At 39.9% G+C, this 19,073-nt stretch overlaps 1 protein-coding gene across 6 annotated transcripts in view; it reads right to left on the bottom strand.

Annotated features, from left to right (window-relative positions):
- Positions 1 to 19,073, bottom strand: part of LOC130876800 (leucine-rich repeat-containing protein 37A-like) — a 94,792-nt gene that overhangs the window by 41,590 nt on the left and 34,129 nt on the right. For all 6 annotated transcript variants that reach the window (XM_057773413.1, XM_057773414.1, XM_057773418.1 and 3 more), the window contains 2 exons: positions 2,645 to 2,716; positions 462 to 536 (listed from right to left, as the gene is read on the bottom strand). In XM_057773413.1, the coding sequence (XP_057629396.1) occupies positions 462 to 536; positions 2,645 to 2,716 (147 nt within the window). The remainder of the gene's footprint in view (positions 1 to 461; positions 537 to 2,644; positions 2,717 to 19,073) is intronic.

Here is a 19,073-nt window from a genome sequence, read left to right as displayed (position 1 = left end):
GTCTTTTATGAGAAATTCTGGAAAAGAAAAACTATAGGCTCAGAAATAAGAGTAGTGATGGATTAAAGGGTGAGAGGAGTGACTAAAAAGGCACAGGAGGCCTTTGAACTTTTATTATTATGTTGTGTGTTGTTTGAGCACTTGTGGAGGTAAGAAGACATCCTTGTCGAGTTGACTTTCTCCGTCCTCAATGTAGTTTCTAGGAATTAAACTCAGGTCACCAGGCTTTCATAGAATTATGCATTGAGCCATCTCACTGCCCATGATGGGCCTTTTGGGGATGATAGAGCTTGCATAGTTACCTAAGCTCTGTAGCAGTAGTTAGCTAACTATGATTTGAACTTAATTGCATGAAATTTTTATCTCAACAATCCTGACAAGAAATTGATAAGACAAAAAACTAGCATAAAACAAATATTTAAAAGAGCTAGGTGAACTTATCCTAAGAAAATAAACCTTACAGCTGTCCCAGTTGCAGGGTCATCATGAAAATGTTCCCAAGCGTTGTCAGCTGTACTTGTGTTGTCCCCAGGTCTCTGAAGGAGAGAAAGATTTCATGAGGAGCCATTTTCATCGCAAGTGGTTACTTACATTCTGGCTTTCCTATAAAAGTATCTGTCTCAGGAGTAAGTAAGCCCATCAGAGAAGAAACTTCTATAGGGCTTACTATATCTAGTGCTACTTATATCATCCACTTAATGAGATGGCATTGAATAGAATCTATCTTCTTACCTTTCATTTTCATATTGCATTTACCATATAACTACTACTTCATATTTTATGTTCTTTTATTATATATATATACATATATATATATATATATTTCTCTGCTTTCTGAGATGATATATTCATCTCTCTTATCAATTTATTTTGTACATATATGTATCTGTGTATCTACGTAGGTGCACATGAATGTATGGGGGTGCCATGGAAGACAGAAAAGGGGATTGAATCTCTTGGGGCTGGAGTTATAGTGTATTGTGAGCTACCCACATGGGTGTTAGGATTCAAATGCAAGTCCTCAAATAGAGCAGCAAAAGGTCTCGACCACAGATACCAGCTTCATCTACATTGCATATCTCTCTATGATCTTCAATACTGGTTTTCCCCAGGCTGAATGTCTTGCCCATTATTTATCTTATCTTCATCCTTCTCTTTGTTAGTAACTTTTGAAAGGATTCAGTTTATTTTAAATTGTGTGTATATGAGTCTGTGTGGGGGAATCTGTACGTGAGTATAGGTGTCTATGAGGGTCAGAAGCATCAGATTCTTCCAGAGCTAAAAACAAAGGCAGTTATGATCAGCCACCTTGGGTGCTGGAAATCAAACTCAGGTTCTCTGCAAGACTAGCAGACACTCTTCTTAATTGCTGAGATACCTCTCCAGCCCTTTAATGCATTTAAAAAATAGTCAAGTTAAAACTAAACTGACTTTTTATCTTTAAGACAAAGTACCCTTTGATGAGCAAAGCAGAGGATAGAATACAGGGAGAAATACTAACACTAAAGATCTTTTGAAAAAGTTGTTTGGGAACCCACTCCTATAGAAGCTCACACACAGTGTGATGGTTCGAATAAGCATGTGCCAGGGGCCAGTGCCAGAGGAGCAGGAGTTGGCGACTGAAGTTCAGGGTGTCAGCCCACCAGGAGGAAAGTTCTTTGATGGGAGAACCTCACTAAGCATGGCTATGAGGTTACAGACTCCAGACTGTCTTTTGCTTCTGTTCTGCCTTTACCTGTTGCTACTACAATCTTTTCCTGGCATCTGGCATGGTGTGAGTAGATGTGGAGAGACCCCCACCAACACTTCCTGTATTGTAGTGTATTTATCTTATGGAAATATCCCTATCTACTGAGCATTCTTTCCCTGTGGATTGTCAAGAAGATTACATATTCCTAGACTGTACTATCTAACTGACAATTGGGATGATAGCTTATACAGAGTTTTAATGAATAAAATACATACAAGAACATGTTTCATAGCTAAGGCAGATGAGTTCCACTTAAAGAGTTGACTTAGATCTTAGCTCTGGTTAATGATCAAGGTAAACAACTAAATTTTCCCAGGAGCCAAGATGGCTGTAATTATCTTAATGCTAAAATGACCAAGTCACAGATTTTAGTATGCACCATTAGAAGAAACAAAGCTATAAAATAACTTTGTTAGACCAGATGCCTTGCTAATCGTTTTTAAGATAAAAAAAAACACAAGAAGAATAATCTAAAGTTTACAAAGACATATAGAGGAGCTGTCTGATTTGTTGGGCTAGGACTGAAAGGGTAAAGCAGCTTGACTACTGAGTGCACTTCCCTTGTATGTCTGATTAATTCTCTGTACAGATTCTTGTCCTCAGTTTTCTGATATGGGTATGTACCTTGAAGGCTTTGAGAGTGTGGCCTCAAGTAGGTTGTTCATGCTCCATGGAAAAGTCACGCACACAAAAGTATAAGAACACAAAGTTGGGTGGGTAGGGAAGGGGTGTGGATTTGGGAAGAGTTGGGGAAAAGGGATGAATGTGATCAAAACAAAGTGTATGATATTATCAAATAACTAATAAGAAAGAGAAGGTATACTTTCTAGTGGAAATCAGAAAGAAGGATAGGAGGAGTCATCTCAAAAACTATAAGACTATCATAATACTTACAGATATTTTAATGCTGGCAATTTAAAAAAGTAGGGATCTTCAACAATTGTGAGAGGATTATGGCTGAGAATTCTGAAAAATACAAAGCAATTGAAATTACCAGAATTTTCAATGTACATGAATCTATTTATACAGTTTGATTTCTTTGGTATATGGAACGTTTTAAAATTGGTTTGTGGGACAAGATGACTTGACCGGTAAATTGCCATCAAACCTGACTATTTAGGTTCAATCCCTAGGACCTGCATGATGGAAGGAAAACACTGGCCTCCCCAAGTTGTCCCCTGACCTCTACATAAATGTTATGGCAATCACATGCTCTGGCACACATGTACCCATACACAGACACACCTAGACTCCATAAACATCCATACTTTGGAAACTATTCATATGTATAACATTAAAGACAAGCAGAAGAAAAACAGGAAAAAAAGTGGATTGCAAAGAAAAAATGCCGACGAATTCTTTTGGTCAAAAATCTTATGGATGAAGAGCTGGAGATAGGGCTCTGTGGTTAGAAGTGCTGGTTGCTCTTGTAAAGGACCCAGGTTCAGGTCCTAGCATTGGCACAGCGGTTTATAACCATCCATAACTCTAATTTCAGGAATCCAATGCCCTCTTCTGACTTCTGAGGGCATGGTCTGCAAGGACATACCTGCAGGCAAAATACTCAGACACAAAAAATAAATAAATCTAATTTTAAAAAATCCTATAAACAATGACATTGATAGTAAAGCCTTTCAATGTATGAAACTATTTTTAACGTGTCCCACAATTCAAGATGCTTGTCCATTTTTAGAAATATAAGATAATTTGTAGTTAACTCAGTTAAGAGAGGAAATGTTTGTGGGAGGGAGTTTAGGGGTGGGGAGATTATTTCCCTGGCTGCTGTGGGCACACATTCTGCTCTTTCAGGCAATAGCCCTTAAGATACCAGCCCACTTGGATGTGGTCTCTGATACGGTAAAAGCACCTGTAAAGCATACCCTGTCTCTCTTGCTTCCGGCTCCTGCTTCCGGCTGCGAGACTCTGTTTTTGTTCATGCAGAGGACTGTTATCAAGGACAGTGATCTGTAAGTTTTCCCTTAAATAAATAACCCTTTTATTATTCATTATTCTGAACTGGTATGGGATTATTTTGTGACTTCTGTCATCATCTGGCACCTGAACATTTGGTTTTAGAACCCCCAGCTCTGACTGCACACCGCTGGGCTTAGAGCAAGCCCAGCTCGGCTTGAGTCCTCCTTCAGCCTGGCTCAGTCAGCACAGAGCCAGCAGTTCATTTGGTTATAGAATTCTTATGTAGCAGCGGCTTTTCTTGCTACAGATTAGCCATGGTTCTTTATATTATCTCATTACACACCTTGGAGCAGCTTCAAGTCCCCGCACGCTTTCCCTGGTGCTTGTGTCCCGCTGCCACGCACTGTGCGGAAACTCAGACAGGATACAGCTTTCCCAGGTGCCTTCTGTTATCTTGTTATCCTTGTGCTCCTGTGGCTGCTGACCAATCAGCGCACACAGTCTGTGGTTTCTAGTAAAGAACTATTTATTATTAATCTAAGCATATCTTTCAGCTTAGATTAATAAAATCATATTCAGACTAGCCACGTGTCTCCAAGTGCACTTCTAGGCCCCGCTGGGTTTCTTTTGTAGCTGGCCCATGACACTTACTGGCAGGTAATGGTTATTGCACCTACTCCAGCTCAAAATCAACCATAAGTAAGATTTATAAACTGAAATATAAATTATAACTTTATAATTTAAAAGGACAATATGTCCAACAACCTTCCAACATTTCAATAGCCTCTTTACTTACACCATGTACAAGGTTTTACAAGACTTATATGATTATCACTATTTTTGATTTGGGGGATTAGTCTTGTCTTTAATATCTTTTTCATAAAAATATGGTTTGACAATAGGGCTAAGAATGAGGCACTTTTAGAAATAAAACAGTCTTTACAGATTTATACAAGCTTCTCAGAAAAGAGGTTGGAACTCTGAAGGAGGATACAAACAATTTAGCTAACAAAACTCAGTCAATTGAGGTACTTTTAGAAAAGATACAGACAGTAATTTATTCAAAGGAAAATTCAGCACTCTGGGAAGGATACAGCTGAATTGGCACATAAAACTCAATCAATGACAGTGTGTACTAAAGCATTACTTGGAAGAATTCGTACTGTTGAATGTATTAATCGGACTCTGTTGAAGGGGTATGACAGATTGACTGATAGAATGTCTCTCGAGGAAGGTAATCTGCATCCTATAAAGATTATGTGCAAGGATGAGACATTATCTCTACTGGACAGATTTCATATCTTGGACTCCTCAATGAGGGGATTAGAACAGAGCACTGGACAGGAGATCCAGATATAACAAAAGGAAGTGGTAAATATATTTGAAAAGATTGACAAACTTATCGAATTTGATGACCACGGACAAAAGGTACAAAGACAAAATTTAGCCTCATCAGTACATAAAAATCTTCAGGATAGCTTCCCTAGAGTTCTGCATGCCTTTTCAGTAATAACATCAGAAAGAGTATCTGACCCTAAGTACTCTAAGGTTGTCAAAGAATATTAATGGGAGTCCATACATATGACTTATCAAAAGGAAATTAAATAAGCAGTTGTAACTTATAGACTACATTTGTCCTTTGTTAGGGAAATGGTCAAAATGAGGGCTTCCAGTAACAAAGCAATGCCACAAGACTAGACTCAGTTAATCTTAGCAGTTCTAGAAAATGGACTGCAGTTACTTGGGAGGTGCTTTTTTAAGAAAGAAGCTAGAATTTTAGAACAACAGGAAAAAAAAAGGATTTGAGATTTCCCTAGATCAAATTCTAGGAGAGGAACTTTACTCTGAATCTCAGGATCAAACTCTTTTTGATGAACACACCTGTCCCTATGTAGTACAGCATCTTGAAAGTCTTGAGACAGGATTTAGGAACCAACAAAGAGAATTGAATCATATCTTAGAGTTAAACAGGATCAGAGAGAAACTTTTAGTGACTTTTTACAAAGACCAATTAGGGCTGGACAAATAGGGGTAACTGATACAGAAGCTAGACATATACCAACTGAGTCTTCGACTTATGAAAATGCCAATGTAGAATGCAAAAGGATCCTTAAGCCTTTAAAGATCAGATCAGCACCCACGGATGAATGGGTCTTGCATAAAATGAACGTCAAGATAGTTGACTATGGTACTGAAGCTTGGGAAGGAAAAGCAATTTCCAATGATAAGAGAAGACATCAAAATACCAAATGTTTTAATTGTGGTAGAATGGGACATCTGAGAAGAGATTGTAGACAAGGGATTCCTAGGAATAATGTCTCCTCTGGAAATGGCAGAAATAGGAGGACTCAGCCTTCAGGTATATGTAGGAGGTGTGACAAAGGCCAACACTGGATCAATGAATGTAGGTCAACAAAAGATAGACAAGGCAACGGGATTCCAATTGGGAAACGCCATGGGGAGTCTCTTGCAGGCCCCCAATGATGAACGTGGTTCAGTCATTCCCAGTTACTGTGGAGAATATGTCTCACCAGAAAAATTAAAAAATCCAAATCCAGCTGTTAAAAACAGGAAACACCCATATTCCCAAAAAATGGACTACGGATATTTTCATTTGTTTAGAATGTTGGTTACAAGTTGTTATGGCTAATAGTCAGGAGAAAAGCTAAACAAAGGATATCAGATTCAGAGTTCTTGTTTTAAAAAAAGAGGGGGAAGTGGTGTGACACAAAGGTCTGTATTCTGTCAATTATATTTTAAGTAAACGCTGATTGGCCAGTAGCCAGGCAGGAAGTACAGGTAGGACAACCAGGCAGGAAGGAGAGGCAGGGCAACAAGAACAGGAGAATTCTGGGAAGAGGAAAGCATATTTGGCAGTCCTGTCCCAGCCAAAGGAGGAGCAAGATGTGACTGCCTCGCTGAATAAGGTACTGAGCCATGTGGCCAGCATAGACAAGAATAATGGGCTAACGTAAATTATAGGAGTTAATAAGAAGCCTGACCTAATGGGCCAATCAGTTTATAGTTAATGTAGACCTCTGTGTGATTTCTTTGGGACTTAACAACTGCGGGAACCAGGTAGAACAGAAAACTCAGTCAACAAATTGCACCCACATGGACAACTGCATCCACATAAAGCCTGAGAGAGCTGGGGAACTAATTCTAGACATAAAATAAGAAGAGTTAAGCATGGCTTATTGATAGCAGTACTCTCTTGGCTGGGCTCTGCTCGCTAGAGGCAAGCACTCTCATTTAAGAGAGGCTTCCTGACTCAGCTTTAGCTGTAAAATCTTGCAGCTCTTTTAAGAGGTCCTGCCACAAAACACTTAAATGGTGTTGATGAAAAGCTGACTGCATGCTTTTTGGTTTTCAGCCATAGCAGGAAAAAAGCCATGCTTTTAAAAATGCTGGCTTTCTGGGCCATTCTGCCAGTGCAAACTCTGACTCTTTCAGGCAGGAGGTTCGCCTACAGAGCATTTGAGTATGGTTAGTGAGAATACTGTACGGCTTGCTTGCTGGCAGGGACCTTGAAATACCAGAGAGTTGTGGCAATAAACATGGCTACAGCTGGTACCTCTGTCATGAGGATGGAATCTCAGAAAGCTAAGGAATGGGCTGGATTCAGCCGTCAAAGCCACGGCTTTAATCCTCTCCATATTGCTTAGCAAATTAAAGACTCACATGGTCAGAAAAAGAGAGAGATACAGTAAAGATAGACTCAAAGACAAAGAAAACCTCTAAATGGTTTACAGTGTGTTTAAAAAATATACACAGGCTTGAGAGAAAAAAAAGGTTGAAGTCCTTAAAATAAAAGAGAGTAGTTGGGTGTGGTGGCACACACCTTTAATCCATCCCAACACTTGGAAGAAAGAGGCAGGCAGACCTCTGTGAGTTCAAGGCATGGTGGCACACACCTCTAATCTCAATGCTTGGGAGGCAAAGGCAGACAGATCTCTGTAAATTCAAGGTATAGTGGCACACACCTTTAATCCCAGCACTTGGAGGCAGAGGCAGGCAGATCTCTGTGAGTTTAAGGACAGCCTGGTCTATAGAGGGAGGTCCAGGACATCCTGGTCCTCAGTTACAATGGAGGATCCAGTAGAAAAATGAGATTAAGAGCATTGAACAACAAAGTAGGGCTAGAGGTATGGAAATCTCCCAAGACCAACTTTTTAGAGAGGGGGATTATGCTAATGGAAAAAGGCAATCTCTATATGATGACCACACCTTAGCTTTATGCCATACAGTGGTTTTGAATGCTTGGGACAGAATTGGAGAAATAGGAAAGAAAATTGAGTCATTTACTAAAGTTATAGTAGATAGAATGATAGTATATTCAGAAGCTAGACAAATAATTGAATCCGGCTTTTGAAAATGCTAATGCACAATGCAAAATGCTAATTAGACTGTTAAGGTAAGATCAGCACTCTTGGAGGAATGGATCTGAGATATAATCAATATTGCATCTCATAATGCCACCTAAAAAGGGACTGTAAACAGGGAGTTCCTAGAAACAATGTTTTTTCTAAGCATAATCCAAACAGAATTCCCCTCCCTTATGGATTATGCAGAAGGTGTGGCAAAGGCAGGCATGTAGATCAGAAAGGAACAGTCAAGGTAAACCTTTGCCATAGGGAAACGCCTTGAGCAGCCTCTAGCAGGCCCCTATGCAAAATTCTGTGCAATCATTTCCTGTCATCATGGAGGAAACCGTTTCCCAGAGCAATTAAAGAACGTAATGCCTATTGGGAAAAAAAAGAAAAAAGATACTGTCCTGAATGATAAACCTGCTATAGAAGTAAGAACAAAAAGTTCAGGAGCAACCATAAAACAAATATTATAAAGATTAGATTTGAACAAGAGAGACCCCTTAATTAGAAGAAGTCACAGTTCATCAAACAGCATTAGCATTCAATCTATACTAACCTATACAACAAACAAATGCTTTTCATTTGATCAGATATAACTTGGGAATCTCCTCAAAGTTATGGTTGGGGCAGGATTTTGCTTTTGTCTTTCAGGAGAATGAAGGCATCCAGCTAAGGAATCTGAAGACCACAAGACATATGAGACATCTGAAGAAAAAGGATAAATCATCTAGAAAATATTTCCAAAGAACAAAAGTAAATTGACCTATTAGCATATCATATCTCCAACTGGATAAAATTTCATAAATCTTCCTAAACATTTGTTTTTGCTGTTCTCTATAAACATATGATACAAATGTTCTTTTTGTAGTCCCAGACCAACTGAAATTAAAGCTAGCTTTGGAGTTGGAGTGTGACTCTCTCCTTCTCTAAACTCAAGCATGCTTGTTAAAGTAAAATTCCAAATCTCTGTATCATATCAGAAGAGTCACCTGATAAGGGAAAGAAGAAAAACTAAAATTTAGGGACTATTTTATTGCCACTACTCTCATAATATTTTGGTTTTATTTTAAATCTTTGACAGCTTTTTAAGGTATAAATATTATCTCAAATTTTATATGATATATATACATGTTTTTGTCATGATATTAATGGTCACATAGAATACTAGATCTAAAAAAAGTTTTTATTTACCTTCCTGTACATGATTTCAGGTTTGAGTCACTCTCCGGTAAGTAGGAATTAAGTTTTGTACTCTAGATAACAAATATTGATCCTTTAATCTGAGATTTGCTGCACATGACATTTAAAATATTTAAATTTTCTGCAGTGAACTAAGACTATGCATAACAGTGAGCTTTGAAGTCTCTAAAAGGATGATGGGGCCCCACAATAATGATTCCACTAGGACTATGACAACACCACTAAGCTGAAAACCACCACCTAAAGATTGGCTTTGAATTACAAATTACTCAGGACAATTTGGAGGTGGTTAACTGAAATGACTCAGCCTTGCAGACTACTCTAGCTAGAACTTGAGATAAGCCCTGCACTTTCCCATTACAGAGACTGTTCAACAAATGATACAATTATGTCTCCCAGGACGTGACAATTAACCCACATTTTCTTTTCAGGATCCCCTAAAGATGTTGCTGCCCCCAGACAGCAGGAAGTAACTTTAAGAACATGACACCCACATTCCCAAGAGGTGGGATGGGTAGTTTTAGTGTGTCATTGGGTTATGGATATTTATCATTGTTTAGGGGGATTGGCTATAAGTTGTTACTGGTAATGGTCATGAAAAAAGCTGAACAAAGGAAAACAGATTCAGGGACCTCATTCTAAAAACAAAACAGGGGGATATAGATATGATAGGATATAAGGGTAGATTACTGAATCTACTCTAAAAAGAAAAAAAGGGGATATAGATACAATAGGATATAAAGGTATATTTCTGAGCCTACACAGAAAGAAAAAGAAGGGAACAGAGAAATAATAAAAAGGTAGATTATTAAGTCTACTTTTAAACCAAAAGAAAGCAACTACTTATTTTAAATATTTTGTATTGATATAGATCTTTGCATATTGATACAAATTTGAGATTAATTTTGTTAGAACATACTGTACATACATTTCTAATCATGTTCAAGGCATTGTACCTATACAGCTCATTTAGCAATATAATGCAAATTTCTAGTACTTGAAAGTTATCATTACCAACTAATTAGGATATAAAGAAATGTAAGTTAATAGTTAGTAGTCATTACAATCAAATTTACAGTCATATTAGGTATGTTTTCAGGGTCAAACAGAGATACTTTAGATAGGTCATCTTAAAACACTTCAGAGATCTACAGAATATGACATTTAAGATAACATAGGTTTATTATTTCTTTTTTATGACGAGACATGTCTGCCCTTGGCAGCACCAATCTAGTTCAGAGAAGATGACGGACATCGAAGAAACTCCACATGGAGTTTACTTTCTGTGTGGCAAAAGTAAGCCACCAGGCTAGAAAGTGCCCTTGCCTTGACTGCTGACAGAACGCTATTCAAACTGGACAAAGAGGACACAAAGGAAAGGACTGCCGACCTCTGACAAGACACAGAGGGACAGCCCTGCAGAACGTCCTGCTTCACAGAAAAGTCTGTCAGGTATGCTAGGTCTGTAGCCCCGAGATGGGCCAGTGGCTCATACTCTCTTCCTGCCACCTGCCGATCCAGATGTAGAACTTTCAGCTACCTCTCTAGCACCGTGTCTGGCTGTGTGCCGCCTTGTTTCTCACCATATTGATAATAGACTAAACCTCTGAAATGTGATCCAGCCCCAGTTAAAACGTTTTGCTATATAAGACATGTCATAGTCATGATGTCTCTTCAAAGTAAGAGACACCCATAACTGAGGAGTTGTGGACAGGTAAATGTTTCTGGATCTTTCCAGAGTGAGATTCTTCATAGGATAAGCACACTCCAGTGATGTTTCTACAACTGAGAATTCATGGGCACAATGGGTGTAGTTGTATTGCTGTGATAAAACACTATAGGAACATCCCCCAGCTCAGCCTGTTTGGGCACTGGGATCGAGTTATGAGTGCAACCGGGTGGGGGGATGTCCTTTTGATTCAATAGCCTGCCTGCAGCAAGCAAAATAGGCCTTTTGTTTGCGAGCTACCTGGCCAGTAAGGAGACCTGATCTCGGTACCAGAAGAGCCATCAGTGGGAACCTTCATCTGGCAATGGATGGAGACAGAGATGGAGACCCACATTGGAGCACCGGACTGAGCTCTCAAGGTCCAAATGAGGAGCAGAAGGAGGGAGAACATGAGCAAGGAAGTCAGGACCGCGAGGGGTGTACCCACCCTCTGAGACAGAGGGGCTGATCTATTGGGAGCTCACCAAGGCCAGCTAAACTGGGACTAAAAGAGCATGGGATAAAACCAGACTCTCTGAACATGGTGTACAATGAGGGCTGATGAGAAGCCAAGGACAATGGCACTGGGTTTTGATCCTATTGCATGTACTGGCTTTGTGGGAGCCTAGCCTGTTTGGATGCTCACCTTATTAGACCTGTGATATGGGAGTGTCATATATCAATCTGTTGATATCATTGGTTAACTAATAAAGAAACTGCTTGGCCTGATAGGTTAGAACATAGGTGGGTGGAGTAAACAGAACAGAATGCTGGGAAGAGAGGAAGTTAGGCAGACGCCATGCCTCTCCTCTCCTGGGCAGACGCAATGAAGCAAGCCGCCAGGTCAGACATGCTGAATCTTTCCCGGTAAGACTGGTGCTACACAGATTACTAAATATGGGCTAGGCAAGATATGAGGGTTAGCCAAGAAGAGGCTAGATATAATGGGACCAGGCAGTGTTTAAATGAATACAGTTTGTGTGTTGTTATTTCAGGTGTAAAGCTAACCATGTGGGAGCCTGGCGGGACGAAAAGCAGGCCTGCCCGCAGCTCCTCACTACAGACCTGGATGGAGGGGGGAGGACCTTGGACTTCCCACAGAGCAGGGAACCCTGACTGCTCTTTGGACTGGAGAGGGAGGGGGAGAGGAGTGGGGGAGGGGCAGAGGAGTGGGGGAGGGGGAGGGAAATGGGAGGCGGGGAGGTGGTGGAAATTTTTTCATTAAAAAAAATATCAAAAAAAAAAAAACACTATAGCCAAGACAACATACAGAAAAAGGGAGTTTCTTTGGACTTATAGTTCCAGAAAGTTGGAAGTCCATGATGGTAGAGCACAGGCATGGCAGTGGGAGTAGGAAGCTCAGGGCTCACATTTTCAACCACAGGAAGCAGACAAAGCAAACTAGAAATGGTACAAGTCTTTAAACTTTCAAAGCTCATCACCAGTGACATAACTTTTAAAAACAAGGCTCACACTTCTTAAACCTCCTCAAATGGCACCAACCGGGGAACATGTATTCAAATGACTAAGACTATGAGGGACATTCCTTTCAAATCATCACAATGACTGAGCATTTTAAAAAAGAAAACATGAAATCTGGAGTGAATCTGGGAGGAGCTGAAAGAGGAGAAGGTGAATATCATTAAACTACACTATATAAAATTCTGACAAAAAATATTGTACTAAAAATTCATGTGCTTCCAGGCATCTATCATCACTGTTTTTACATTTAATTCTAACAATATCTTAAGTGGTCAAGGTTATAATTGGTTCATTTACCTATGAGGAAACCAGGCACAGAGGCTCTGTAACTTCTCGTAAGATCATAAATAGTAAGGTAGGAATCTGAAGTCAGTTCTGACACCAAATATTGTACTTAACTTATTAGAAGAAATTTAAGAGAGCTGTAATTTAACACTGATTTTCAGAGGACTTAATATGGAAAACTTTAAAAATTTCTTCATTTAAGTGTGTATTAATTGTATCAAATAATGACTTAGAAATAATTTTTGTTTTGCTTTTTTTTTGAGGCAGATTCTCAAGTAGATCAGGTTAGTCTCAAACTAGAACTCATTACGCAGATCAGGATGTCCTTGAAACTCTGATCCTCCTGATTTAAATCTCATATGCTGGGATTATAGACATGAGCATTGTCATGGTTGGCTTAGAAATAGTGGTTTTAACTTTCTGTGCTTATCTGAGAACACCTCTGTAATGGGCTGTCCTGTCTCTTTAAGAGACAAACCCCACCCACTCCCTCTCCTGAGGATCTTCCTTCAGCTTCCAGCCTGAGCTCCTTCCTTTTTCCATCTCTCTCCTAAAGAGGCAGCTTCTGCCTCTCTCCCTTTTCCCTTCTACCCTTCCCCTCTTCAGTTCTCTCTCTCTCTGCTCTTCCCCCTTCTCCGTTTCCCCTCTCCCCTTCCCTTTCATAACCCACAAAATAAATATCGAATCTCATTCTGCATGATGTGCCTAATAGGTCTCTGTCTCTCACCTGCTGCGTGGCTCCCTGCCTGGGACTGGCTGCATTCATGACCCTCTGCCCACTGCCTGCTACTGCCACTTGGGGACCTGCAGCATTTCTGCTGCTGTGCCCCTCAGGGAACCACGGCATTTCACCATAGCAGCCTCTATAATAAGTATAGTTTTCTTTTCCCTAATCATTTCTGTGACTAATACCTAATTATCCCATTGTCATTGAGATGTTAGAGACTTAAAGCTATGACAACATGATGACAGCAATGAAAATAGTGAGGTAAGGACATGAGAATTCATTCCTCTATAAAATCATGAATTGTTGAAAAAAAAAAGTCAACTACCTTTGTCAGAACTCTGGAAATTTAATCAAAGGCTCATCACACTAAGCAATTTATTTATTCAGAAAAGTCAACCCAATCTCTGTGACAGCAATACAAAGTGATGTTTTAACTTGTTCCAGATCATTCCTTATTCTCCAGCTCAGGGGCAACAAACAGCCCACGGGAGTACAGACTGGTGTGCTATGAAAATCAGTGGGGTATTCCTCAAAACAAACAAACAACTGGAGATAGTTCTATTGCATACATGATACCACTCCTTGGCAAAGTCTCTAAGAGCTCTATATCATATTATAGAGATACTTGCTATTCCCTTTTTTTCACAATGGCCAGGAATACAAATAGCCTAGATGTCTACCAGTGGAAGAATGGATAATGCCATGTAGTTCATGTATGCAAAAGACTACTATTCAGCTATAAAGAAAAATGAAATTTAAATATAAATTGGGAGAGATATAGTCATTCTAAGTGAGGCAACCTAGACCCAGAAAAATATCACATGTTTTCTATCATATATTTATGTTAGCTTCGATATGTGTGTCTAAAGAAACAAGAGCACCCAGGGAGGGTAGGGATGAGTAAAGGGCCATGAGGATGGTGGGACAGAGATAGAATGCAGATGGTGAAATGCAAGGAGAAAGAAAAATGCAAGAGGAAAGACTGCATGGCTTTCAGGAAGGAAAGGCAGGGTAGAGGAGGAGGTACAGGTATGGGGGTCCACAGAAATGGGACTTGACTGAAGGTCAGAGAGCTTAAGTCTCTTGCTCTCTCAAAGTTATTGACAACAAGTCTGATATAAGGAGTTGTCGCAGCGTAAGTGAACGGCAGATGGAAATTATAATAAAATATTCAGCTTTAATTAGGGAAAGACTCACAGAACCGAAGTTCCAGCGGAGAACAGGAAAGCAGAAGGGGCGGCTGAAAGCACGGCCCGCAATCTTTATAAGTAAAAAATATCCTCGGGGGACCCTGCCCCCTGCTAGCAAGGTAATTGGCTGGGTCTCCCCTACAAGGAGTGGCTACAAACAAGAGATCCTGACCTAGGGTGTGACTACCTGGTGTTTTGAATACTAAGATGGCCCAAAGAGGTGGATCACCTTGACCAAAGGTCAGAGAATTCAAGTCTATTCTTGCTCCTGTAAGGATATGACAGAAGGTTTGTCCCAGGAATGGCTGCCTACAGAATGCTTGGTCTAAGGTGTGGTTGTTATATGTCCTGCATAAGCAATAGAATACTTAACTAAAGGATAGTTTTGCTTGATGTTTCAATTATTCAAGCAAGTAATTGCTCTGTCTGTTTAATGTAGCACGCTAAAGCAATCTTTTGCCTTCTTCCCCCCATTTCTGGATTGTGGTATATAAGAATATGCAAAATAAATGCCGGCATAGTCAGTACTCACTGGATTTCCCTCCTGGTTCTATTCTATATCTCTGCATTTCTTTCATATCTCTGTTCCTCCTACCTAATTTTTCTAATCTACATACCCCTACCCTGAAATGTGCAAACTCTGTTGAGGCCAGAACCTGACAGATATCGCTCCAATGTGGGGCCCTGACAGATGCTTCTCAATGTGGGGTCATTACATATAGGGAGGGATAACTAATACTAAAGACCTTTGAAATGCCCCATGGAAACTCACCACTATAGAAGCTTCCTAAAAATATACACATTTTCTAAAATAAATATTCTGAGTTTTCTTCAGAGATGTAGGTCCTGAAAGACTACCAATGCTCCAGTAGATGGTCCTACACTCATGTCATGCAAATACAGGCAGCATTAAGTGGACTCAGTGAGATTTTTATAAAGGAACACTCAGAGTTGGGAGAGAGAGTGCATAAACTAAGACTGTAGAGGAGGAGTTGAATAAAACATATATGATGATATGTTTAAATGGAGTCACCCTATAATAAGGAAATAATGCATCCTTCAGACAACATATGCTATCAAATAAAAAGTTCAATATACCTGGTATGGGTTACCGCTTTTCAAGTTGTTGGTTCATGAAGTCCCACAGACCACCTCCCAAGTATTACAGGTAATTGTCAGTGCTATTGGTTACCCTCTTGACTGTTGCAAGCTGTTGGGTTTCAGCTCAAGGTTCTTTTATGGATAGTGCTATGAGGATTCAGTGCCTTTCTCCCCAGAGAGCGATGAGTAACCAGACCAAGCAAGAGAATTGTCTTTATAATGATTCTTTATTAATAGCTTCTATATCCAATGTGTTACGGGGTTCACACTCTTAGTACGCATGGGAGGTCCGCGATAGGCAATACACAAACAATTCAATATCACAATTATAAACCCTACTAATCCTAATACATAAAACTAGTTCCTAACCTCCATCTGGCTTATCAATTATCCATAAAACACTTCTTAATCTTAATACAAGTTATCAATTAGCATTTCCTAATCTTTACCAATTATCCATATCGCTTAACATTTCACACACTAAACACATGCATTAATACATCTGTGCTCTTCTATTAATCTCAGATTTATGAAGTTCCATACTTGAGTGTAAATAGCATCATACAACCTGATATCTTCTGTGAGGGTTCTTCAGTCCTGAAAAGGACTGTTGGGTTTCTTCAGCCCTAAAAAGGACTTTTGGGTTTACTCAGGCTGGATGCCCAACTACACTGGGTGCTTGACAGCGAAGCTCCACTCTTGACTGCATAGGCTGTGTGGTCTGCGATGTTCTGCTCCGGATGCTCTGCGACCGGGTCCGAAGAGGATCAAGCTCGGCGGGGCCCGGCCTGGGAGACTATGGCCAAGGCTGGAAGTGCATGGCAGCAGCAGCTGAAGCGCTTCTGCTCATGGTGGGGCCGCGGGCAGCCGCTCAGGCTGCAACTCCAGCATGGCAGATGCTCCAAGAATCTGCTCTCGGGAGGCAAGGCATTCAGAGAATCTCACTACAAGGCTCAGCAGTTTGTTAGCAGCATCGTGATGGTGAGATAACTTCCTTGCTTCTGCCTCTCTTTTTATACCAGTTGGAACCATCTCCCGTCTAATCCTTCTGATACCAGATGTCCTAGGCTATCAGTACTGACTGGACAGACAAGGGTGGGGTCCTTCTCATGTGGCAAGATTACTTTGTTACCAAGGTTACTGGATGCAGCCTTCCCCTCTGGCAGGGCCAGATGAGTATGGCAGCCTCCAAGTGAGCAAAATGTTCTCTTAATATTTCTCCTTAATAATTTTCTACTTCGTAGTTTTCTTACTTAATTTCCTATTTTCTGTATTATATTTATACTATAGATTTCCAACTTTGCCTATAGTACAGATTCCCCCCCCTTTTTGTTTACTCATGCAGAGGGATCTGTTTCCACGTTCATTACACCTCTAGAATTTGATCATAAGACCTTATTGCGATTTGCTGATGATATGATAGTTTATATAAGCAACCCCAAAAATTCTACCAAGGAACTTCTACAACTCATAAACACTTTCAGTAATGTAGCAGGATACAAGATTAACTCAAAAAATCAGTAGCCCTCCTGTACACAGAAAATAAATGGGCTGAGAAAGAAATCAGAGAGACATCACCCTTCACAATAGCCATAAATAGCATAAAATATCTCAGAGTAACTCTAACAAGTGGAAAACTTGTATGGACACGAACTTTAAATCTTTGAAAAAAGAAATTGAAGACATCAGAAAATGGAAATCTCTCCCATGCTCTTGGGTAGGCAGAATTAACATAGTAAAAATGGCACTCTTACCAAAAGCAATCTACAGATTCAATGCAATGCCCAGCAAAATCCCAGCAAAATTCTTCACAGACCTCAAATGGCACTCTTACCAAAAGCAATCTACAGATTCAATGCAATGCCCAGCAAAATCCCAGCAAAATTCTTCACAGACCTCAAAAGAATGATATTCAACTTCATTTAGAAAAGCAAGAAACTCAAGACAGCCAAAACAGTCCTGTACAATGAAAGAATTTCTGGAGGAATCACAATCCATGACTTTAAACTCTACAACAGAGCTACAGTACTGAAAACAGCCTGGTATTGGCATAACAACAGACAGGTGGACTAATGGAACTGAATAGAAGACCCGGATATTAATCCACACATCTTCAAACACCTGAGTTTTGACAAAGAAGCAAAAAATATCAAATGGAAAAAAGAAAGCATATTTAACAATTGGTGCTGGCATAACTGGATATCAACATGTAGAAGAATGAAAATAGATCCATATCTATCACCATGTACAAAACTCAAGTCCAAATGGATCAAAGACCTCAACAAAAAGCCAGCCACACTGAACCTCATAGAAGAGAAAGTGGGAAGTACACTTGAACGCATTGACACAGGAAACCACTTCTTAAATATAACTCCAGTAGCACAGACACTGAGAGAAATAATTAATAAATGGGACCTCTTGAAACTGTAAAGCTTCTGTAGAAAAAGGGCACAGACAACAAGACAAGATGACAGCCTACAGAATAGGAAAAGATCTTCACTAACCCAACATCGGACAGAGGTCTGATCTCCAAAATATACAAAGAACTCAAGAAATTGGGCATCAAAAGAACAAACAAACCAATAAAAAATGGAGTACAGACCTAAACAGAGAACTCTCAACAGAAGAATCTAAAATGACTGAAAGACACTTAAGAAAATGCTCAACATCCTTAGTCATCAGAGAAATGCAAATCAAAACAACTCTGAGATTCCATCTTACACCTGTAAGAATGGCCAAGATCAAAAACACTGATGACAACTTATGCTGGAGAGGTTGTGGGGTAAAGGGAACACTCCTGCATTGCTGGTGGGAGTGCAAGCTGGTACAACCCCTTTGGATGTCAGTGTGACAATTTCTCAGAAAATTAACAAACAACCTTCCTCAAGACCTAGCAATACCACTTTGGGGTATATATCTAAAGGATTCTCAAAGTGCCACAAGGACATGTTCTCAACTATGTTCATAACACCATTGTTTATCATAGCCAGAACCTGGAAACAACCTAAATGCCCCTCAACCAAAGACTGGATAAGGAAAATGTGGTACATTTACACAACGGAGCACTACACAGCAGAAAAAAAAATAACAACATCTTGAAATTTGCAGGCAAATGGATGGAGTTAGAAAACATCATTTTGAGTGAGGTAACCCAGACTGAGAAAGACAATTATCATATGTACTCACTCATAAGTGGTTTTAAACATAAAAGAAGAAAACCAGCCTACAATCCCAGAGAACCTAGACAACAATGAGGACACTAAGAGAGACATACATGGATCTAATTTACATGGGAAGTAGAAAAAGACAAGATTTCCTGAGTAAATTGGGATCACGGGGACCTTGG

Source organism: Chionomys nivalis, chromosome 7 (genome assembly GCF_950005125.1).
Source record: "Chionomys nivalis chromosome 7, mChiNiv1.1, whole genome shotgun sequence".
Classification (NCBI taxonomy): Eukaryota; Metazoa; Chordata; class Mammalia; order Rodentia; family Cricetidae; genus Chionomys; species Chionomys nivalis.
Note: the sequence above shows the minus strand (reverse complement) of the source record. Positions and strands in the feature narration are given on the sequence as shown.